The sequence below is a fragment of the Astatotilapia calliptera genome, chromosome 7 (assembly GCF_900246225.1).
Source record: "Astatotilapia calliptera chromosome 7, fAstCal1.2, whole genome shotgun sequence".
Classification (NCBI taxonomy): domain Eukaryota; kingdom Metazoa; phylum Chordata; class Actinopteri; order Cichliformes; family Cichlidae; genus Astatotilapia; species Astatotilapia calliptera.
The window spans coordinates 5,251,086-5,259,581 of NC_039308.1; the positions used below are offsets into that span (position 1 = coordinate 5,251,086).

General features: G+C 39.9%; 1 protein-coding gene and 1 long non-coding RNA gene across 3 annotated transcripts; both read right to left on the reverse strand.

The window, feature by feature from the left end:
- Window positions 1–37: 37 nt before the first annotated feature.
- Window positions 38–1,038, reverse strand: LOC113027230 (uncharacterized). Its single transcript, XR_003273003.1, has 3 exons — window positions 710–1,038; window positions 389–525; window positions 38–302 (listed from the first exon to the last, which is right to left on the reverse strand). It is a non-coding gene; the product is annotated as an uncharacterized LOC113027230 (long non-coding RNA).
- Window positions 1,039–1,850: 812 nt separating this feature from the next.
- Window positions 1,851–7,647, reverse strand: LOC113025178 (uncharacterized). 2 transcript variants are annotated; one of them, XM_026172659.1, is made up of 2 exons: window positions 2,492–7,647; window positions 1,851–2,404 (listed from the first exon to the last, which is right to left on the reverse strand). In XM_026172659.1, the coding sequence occupies exons 1-2, from the start codon at window positions 7,608–7,610 to the stop codon at window positions 2,034–2,036; spliced, it is 5,490 nt and encodes a 1,829-aa protein (XP_026028444.1). In that variant the 5' UTR covers window positions 7,611–7,647; the 3' UTR covers window positions 1,851–2,033. The 2 variants fall into 2 exon arrangements, with proteins under 2 accessions (XP_026028444.1, XP_026028446.1); XM_026172661.1 differs by having other exon boundaries at window positions 2,292–2,355; window positions 2,448–7,647.
- Between the last annotated feature and the right edge of the window lie 849 nt (window positions 7,648–8,496).

Below are 8,496 nucleotides of genomic sequence, written 5' to 3' on the forward strand. Positions count from 1 at the left end.
ATCTAAAAGAAGACAAAAACATATCAAATATAATTTACACAATGGAAGCCTTTTGATTTAATAAATAAGCTCAAAATAAGTGTTACCGTTGAATATTTGTGGGAAAAATCTGATGCTACCCCAAGAATGCAAAGTCACACTGGAAACGATGACAGGCTTGCAGCCCTCTGTCTTCCTGGAGTGAGGTGCCTGATCAGTAGCAGTGAGTTGACAGAAGTTGGTGTCTGTTGGTGACACTGATACTCTGTCCACTTGAGTAGAGTCTAAGAAGCTGGAATGCAGGCACACTGGACGAGCTTGTTCTAAAAAATACAGAAAAAGGAACATTTTATTTGTGTTAAGGCCTAAAAACTACAAATAAGTTATACAATGAACAATATTGAAATACCTTATAGGTGCTGCAGGCCACATAACCAGAATCCAGAGCAATCTCACACTCGCATGATGGTGAGGAAAGACATGAGCTCTGCAATGAGGTTTGAATGTCCCAGTTGGGACACTGAAGAACTCAGAAGACAGCAATACCTGCACAGAGAGACAGAGTAGAAAAAGCATAGATTTGTAATCCATAATGTGAATTAAAACTCAAAAAGTGTCAACAAGTATAATCATTTGAGTGTGGAATTATTTATGCAATAAACAGGATTTTAATTAATTAATTGAATTAAAAACACTGACATTTTTTTTTATCAAAGATAAAGAATCATACCTCTCTCTGCTCTGAGGATCACTGAGCATCTCTGACAGGAAATACAGTTTCCTCAGTATGAGTCATCATTGATGGTCTCAGAGGTGTGTAGTGTGGTAGCATGATGATGGTCTCCAGATCAGGCAGGAGGTCAGGTGATGGGTGTGTCATCTTCTCCATTGAAGACACACTGGTATGGCAATTCATAACACAGCAGTCTCCTTGTGGCATGTAGTTATCTGTGCAGTCCAGCACTGATGGATCAGGTTTGGCTCAGCAGTTCATGAAGATGGTGTTAAGATGTTGTTGTTTCAGCTGAGGATGGTGAAGTTTGAAGGTTTTGCCACAAAGGAGACAGGACTGTGTGTGCCCTATCTGAAAAAAATACATCTACAAAACATAAAGTGCTTTTAACACCACCCACCCCCCCATACCCACCCAGCTCAGCCCCGCAAGTGTCTATGTAATGCTGGTATGGGGTGTCGGTTACTAAGTCTAATTAGTGCATCAGAAAGCGGGGGCTACACCTAAAGCCCACACTTTTTGATGTCTTTGTTTATTATCAGCTTTTTCCAGCTGCTCAGAGAATTCTGACTTGGCCTTTATCCACCCAAACCCAAACCCACCCAGATAAAGGCCAAGTCAGAAAATGGATGCAGAAACTTTCCATGTACTTCTAAATCAGTTTTTATACAAATTCTGTAAGCTGTAAAAATGTTTTTCTCTACATAATGTATAATTATAGACATCTCTGTTAGCCTGAAGATAGTTTAAAACTTTAAACATTTTTTACCTGTAAAACATGATAAGCAAAACCTCATTCATCCCAAAAACATTTGATTCTACAAAATTTACTATAATCAAGAAAATATAATTGTCTGTATTTATTCACGTGACCCATAATAAATACCTGCATTTATCTGGGATTTATTTATTTACTATTTCATATTTGAAAGCATCTTGGAGGGGAAGATCTCGTTTGTTGAGATACATACGTCAGAGTAAAAAAAGTATCAAAAAAGGAGATGACAATAAACATCCATGAAAAAATGTATAAGTAGATTTAGTCATTTAAAACATGAGAATAAAAAATAAATTATGTCCGTTTAATGCAGTATATTTCAGATCTGAGGTGCATGATAACAGAAAGCAGATCTCCCGGCTCTGCATGAAGTTCAGCAATGATTTGGTGAAATGATTAATAACATTGCAATAAGAAAGGGTCTTCTGACAGACAGAGTAGGGAAGACAATTTTTTCCAATGAAAAATATTTTTCATGCTCTACAATCAGTAAACTCTGTAACAAACATGATCTGTAATTGTTTCAAAACTCACCAGACGACTTCATGATTGGCTCGAGGACAGGACACAAAAGACAGGGTTGTGGTAACTGTAATATGATCTCAGAACACCTGAATACAGACATTTCTGTGGCTGAGAAATAAAAATGAGGTCAAGCAGGGTGTTCTTGTCTGTAGTGGCAGAAGTGATCAGCTGTGAATACCCTCTCGACTGAAACTGCTCCAGAATCTGTTTTCTTCCACTCTGCAACTGGTTCTCATTAAAATCTCCACACACAATGATTGGGTGACAGTCCATGATTTCAAGTGAATCTAAAAGACTTACCAGGTTTTGCATGAATGGTGTCAAACTGTAGTCAGGGGGTCTGTACACAACAGCAATGAGCGCAGGGAATGGAGCCTGAACCTTCAACACTAAAAACTCAAGATCAGTGACATTATGCAGATACTGTTTTACCTGAACCTGAAAATGATTCCTCAAATACACAACAACTCCCCCACCACTTCTGCTGGCCATGTGAGGAAAGTTTGTGTAGGACACATGTCTGTTGCGTTTGAACATGGTGTAGCCATCCAAATGAAGACTGTCTGCAACAAAGGAGCCTTGAAGGTGAGACTCAGTGAGACACAAAACATCTGCTAAACACATTTCATGATGACTCTTGATGTCACTGATGTGAGATGGCAAACCCTCCGTATTGTGATGGATCAGTGTAAGAGTGTCAAGTCTGCTGGCTGTTTCTCTGACCTGAAGAAGAGGCATCATTTCCTCAACGCTGGCTTGTCTCATGGTTTGGAGTGCTGCAGTTACCTCGGGATTGGAGTAAATCTTTTTCTCATCCAAGTCCTGCAAATAGAGTCCACTGAGAGACGTCACCCTGCTGAGAGCAACATAAGCCATACCTGGTTCAAAAATGTTCTTCATTGAAACTACAGCTGTCTGTGTTGTAAGACCCTGAGTTTTGTGAATTGTGCAAGCGAATGCTAGCTTTACAGGAAACTGTCTGCGTACTGCTCCTTTAAACTTCAGACTCTCCTCTGCTCTCTCAATGTAAACCAGATCATCAGATGCTGCATTAGCACTGCGGTTGTGTCTCATAGGCTGCCGGTTGTCCATCCTGAGCCCCAGTTTAATTATGTGTCCATCATTTTCAGATCTCACCACCTTTACCAGTATACCAAAAGCACCGTTGACCAAACCGTTTAGTGTGTCCAAGTTTCTGGTCAGCATGACTCGAGCTCCTTCAGCGACGTTCAGGGTGTCGGGTAAATCATTTCTCCCACCTGTAAATGGTTTGTCTCTTCGTTCCATTCTGCCTGTACGTTTATCCTTCTGGAAATCGTCTGCAGTGATGATTATGATGTTTGAATGAAGCTTCTTCAGGGTATCTGTGTTATGGGATTCCACATTCTTGTTGGTGGCATAAATGTGTAAGACCTCAGTTGGACATTCTTCTGGTGCAGTCACAGCCTGTGACAACAAATCTCTGTCGCACTGAGAAAGCTCATCTGTCTTTTCTTTGACTCTAATCCTGTTCAACATCTCTGCAAAGGCCACATCATCTTTCTGACGCATGATCTCGGTTAGAGTGATCATCTGAAAATGTTCCTGCCATAGGTCAATCTGTTCTGGATCGTAAACGCAGAGAGGTTTAGACTGTCGCACTGGTGGCAGCTGGTAAAAATCTCCAACAGCTAAAACTGACATTCCACCAAAAGGTCTCTGAGTGCCTTTGATTTGTTTCAGTCTTGCATCCACATAGGCAAAAAGGGGTTTTGAAACCATTGAAATCTCATCAATAACAATAATTTCTGCATTCATCAGCTCAGATCTGACTTCATCCAGTTGGTTACCAAGTCCTTGAATGGGTGGTTTCAGACTCCTGGGTAGTTTCAGTAGAGAATGTAATGTAGAGCCATTGATAGAAAAAGCTGCTGTCCCGGTAAATGAAGTAAGTAAAACAGTTGGATTTGATATGTCAGCTTCTTCTGCATTAGCAGGCAGTCTGCTCAGGATCTTTGATGCTTCAGAGTGAATACATTTAATCAGATGTGACTTTCCAGTTCCTGCACCACCGTTGATATAGAAGAAAAATGGATCTGGGTTCAAACCACAAACTCGCTGAATACACCAGTCTCTTATAGTATAGAACACGCAGGCCTGCTTCTGGTTCAGATTCTGATACATTACACGTACCACGGCTGGATCGACTGCAGGTTGTTCTCTGATGGCTCTGATCTCTGTTACAGCATCAGACTGACGACTGTAGTCGGGGACATTCTCCTGTTCGTTCTCATCATCAGAATGTCTCTCAGGAAGATTCTCATCACATTGCAGCCTCACAACTTCAGATTCAGGAGCCAGATTACACCATTCATCGATCACAACATCCCTATTTTGTTCAAACTCTTCCAGTGCACTCTCAATATCCTCAGAGTTCTTCTCATACTTGTCTTTATTTCTCTTCACAATCCGTTTCACAGACTCACTGTGGTCTGAACATGGAAGTCGCACAAAACCTGAGTTGTAGAAGGACTGATAGGTTTGGAAACATTGTGGTTTCAGTTCCTGCTCTGATCTGTGTGGAAGGTAAAGTCTCAACAGTCGACCATAATATTGCTCAGGATCTTTTTCCTGTGAACAGTGGTAATACCTGATTATAGCTGGTTTATCATTCTTACGCCTTTGTACAAATCCAAGCTGGTTTAGAAGAGGAAGCACATCTTTTCCTTCATTTGGACCACTCACCAACCGGCACAGGGCAGCAAAATCAGCCAGCGACATTTCCTCATATTCTGGGGTCTCAGGTCTGCATTTGTATTTATCACTCAAACTTGTCATCCAAATATTACAGCTGTCATGTGTTGTGCTTTCCAGGAAGCTCATGGGCCGACTCATTTTTACTGGGTTATCATCTGTTGGTACAAATACAACACTGCGGGAACATTTTTTCATTTTTAGGCCACAGACTCGAGTCACACACTCCTGTGCGCTGATCTCTCTCTTTTTTGAGTAAGCCTGCATCACAGCTCTCATTTCATCACATTCATTGACGGTGTTCTTATCAGAGTTATCGATAACTGTCTTCAGGTATTCAGAGAGGCCAGATTCTTTCTTCGTTATATATTTACAGAGGTATTCTACACATGAATAGGCATTCAAAATGAATGAGACATCTAAATTAGAGTTCCAGGCTTCAAGCAGGTCTGAGTTGTAATTGTTGATCCAACAGTCCTTTGGGTCACGTTTCAGAATCAGAGCTGTTTTCTTGTTTATGTTCTGGAGGCACTGTTCATACTCATTCATTGTCAAGTTGCATCGTGACAGAATCTGCTCTATGGTGAGCAAAGCAGCTTCAGGTTCCTTCAGCAGGTTCATCAAAGGTCTGAGTTTGGCTTTTGCAACTTCAGTGTCTGAATCCTCATCCTGTCTCACAATCATTGTTCTTGTGGCTGGTGGTTTGGGAAACCCAAATCTACAACCAGAGTTCACACTCTTAAAGCATGTTTTTGTGTGGTTTTTGCTGTGCTTTTGTAGTTCAGTGACTTTTTTGTGCAGTTCAGGTTGCTTTTCTGGATCAGGGAGTTGAGCTGAGATGTATCTGTCCACAAAGTCACAGACAGTTTGGTCGTCATCCACATCTACTTCTACCTTTTCTTGAATCCACAGCAACATGTGTATATGTGGACTACCTCTGTGCTGGAACTCAACTCTGTAAAAGTAATCAATGATCTCACCAAGGGGCTGTGCAGGAGAAAAAAGCAAATCTCTGAACAAAGCCTCAACACGTTTATCAAACATTCGCATGGTAGTTACTGGATTTGATCTTAGAATTTCACACTTTTCTGACCAGTCCAGGGCTTCAAAATCAACCTCTTCACCTTGCTGTCTCTTTATTGCTTGAATCACTTCAGGCCATCTCATCTCAGCAGCAGAGAAAGTGACAAAGAACTGAGGTGTTCCTATTTGACGAATCATACTGAATAAATCTTTGGTAGTTTTCTGCCAGTAAGCTGGAGTTCCTCTGAGTGGCTGCATAAATCTGATTGCATCTTTATTTCTTACCAGCTTCTCTACTTCTGTCTTACTTTGTAACATTCCTGATGTGATTTTGCGTCCATCTTTGGTCATAGTTTTACCTTTCCTTAGCTGTATTGTCATGCTGGAATTAGCCAAATGTATTTCAGTGACAAACTGTGAGAAAAACAGGTAATTTGTGTCTTTAGCAAATCTTGCATCAGTGTTGAAAAGCCTTGACTTGAAGTAAGCACTTGGTGTGAGTTTAAGAAGTCTCTTTTCATCCAGTGTATTCTGACCAGTAGGAAACTGCACAGGAAATGCCATGGCTTCCAAATGAGGAGTTCTGAAGAAGCTAACAGGATTGTTTCTTTCTGCAGGAGCCACACAATATGTGTTATCACTGAAACAGAGAATCTCTTCTGAAATGTCTAAAGGCTGCAGACAACTTTCTAGAGCAAAACCTCCATTGTTCAAATCACTTTCTGGTTCCTCTGGATTTTGTTCCTCTGGTTGTTCATCACAGGATGCCATATTAATATCTTGTTCTATTTCAGACTCGTTTTCGCACAAAAGGGCATCTTTTTCATAGTTGTCAATTTCCATTAAATCTTCTTCATTATAATCATCACTTGCCATGCTGGCTTCATCACTGCTGTCATCATCAGGTAACGTTGGATCACAAAGCAATGCATCATCTCTAATAACAATATCTGTGTACTGTGGGTGAATCTGTTTCAGTTTACGCAGGGCTTCAATGAGTTTAGACCAGGTGACAGTCTGGAACAGCTGATGGCCTTTGTAGCACAGTCGTCTTTTCAGCTTTATCCTGATTATCTGTGAATGGTTTCTGAGCCTCGGTAGAGAGTCAACTGTTTGTTGAACTTCAGATGGTACACACACCACATTACCACGTATGAGTCTCTGTCTGCCCTTTGGAAGTGGAATAATCTTAGCAAAAGGTATGCATTTGGCAATCAGATGTCTCTCCAGAATGTTGAGATCACAAAGTTCAGCTGGAATATCCTGCAGTTCTAAACCGTTAACAGCAGCAAGCCTGGGCATGCATCCACTTTTGAGGGAACTGTGACATGTGTGACAGATATACTCTTTTTTTCTCTCAACAGGAAAGCTGCAGTGATCATGACATGCTTCATCACACACATGAACAAATTTACCAGTTAGGCACTGATGAGCTACAGTTTGGTGTTTTGAGTAATTTTGTCTTTTGCAGATTTTCACCTGATTAGGAAAAGAAGCTTTTAGACAAACAGTACAAACATAAGATGGTGCTGACTTAATGTTTGATCTGAAACGAGATATGGCCTCATTCATTAAAGTGTTCTCTGGATGACACTGTAAAGTCTCAGCTGGTCGATGCATCTGGCGATATTTCCGTTTTATATTCATTGCACATCTGATATTATGCATCTGTCTGAAAGAAAAACCGTTCCAATATTTTACTCTCATTCGTTCTCTCATATTGTCCTTGTGTTGTTGCTGAAATTGTTTTTCTTCTCCATACCGCTTTGTCATATAAGATCGTTTTTTCTGTTTAAAATCTTCGCTTTTTTTATATAGGTTATATACATATGACCTCATGTAAGCTTTATGTTTTTCTCTGAATTCAACAGAAGTTCTATATGTTCTTCTTATACGTTCTTTCTGCTTTTCTCGGAATATAGAAGACTCTCTATATGTTCTTCTTATACGTTCTTTCTGCTTTTCTCGGAATATAGAAGACTCTCTATATGTTCTTCTTATACGTTCTTTCTGCTTTTCTCGGAATATAGAAGACTCTCTATATGTTCTTCTTATACGTTCTTTCTGCTTTTCTCGGAATATAGAAGACTCTCTATATGTTCTTCTTATACGTTCTTTCTGCTTTTCTCGGAATATAGAAGACTCTCTATATGTTCTTCTTATACGTTCTTTCTGCTTTTCTCGGAATATAGGATTGTCTTTGTATGTCCTTATGACACATTCCCTTTTTTTCTCTCTAATTTTAGCACTTTCTCTATACAGCCTTTTCATTTGCTCCTTCTGTTTTTCCTTAAAATCATCTCTTTCTTTATAGATCTTTCTCAAATGTTCTGTCTGTTTCTCTCTATATGTAGCATTTACTTTATACAGATTATTTTTGTATACTCTCTTTTTCTGTCTGTGATTTGGATCATTAGACTTTCTACTGGAATTTCTTTTCTTTGCCTTAAAGCTTTCATCAAAAGTGTACATCTCCCTTTCCTTCCTTTTCTGATTTTCCTTTCTTTGTGGTAATTTCTGTTGGGCCACTGACCTTCTCCTCATTTTTTGTGCTTCCTGTTTATTACGTTTCAAAATTTTATGTGGCACTTCCTGTGTGGCCTTAGTTGAACAGGAGGCAGTGTTTGAATCATTCTGAGGAACAGCATCTGATACTACCTGAGTTTCTCTCACAGAAGATGCAGATGTTTCTTTCTGTAAATAATCAGAAGCACGATTCTTGTTT

What these genes read in the sequence shown, in the direction of transcription:
- LOC113025178 (XM_026172659.1), bottom strand. Translation starts at nt 7,610, where the DNA reads ATGAGGTCATATGTATATAACCTATATAAAAAAAGCGAAGATTTTAAA. An exon ending in TCACATGGCCAGCAGAAGTG is followed by an intron (nt 2,405 to 2,491) that starts GTGGGGGAGTTG and finishes TTGAGTTTTTAG; the next exon opens with TGTTGAAGGTTCAGGCTCCA.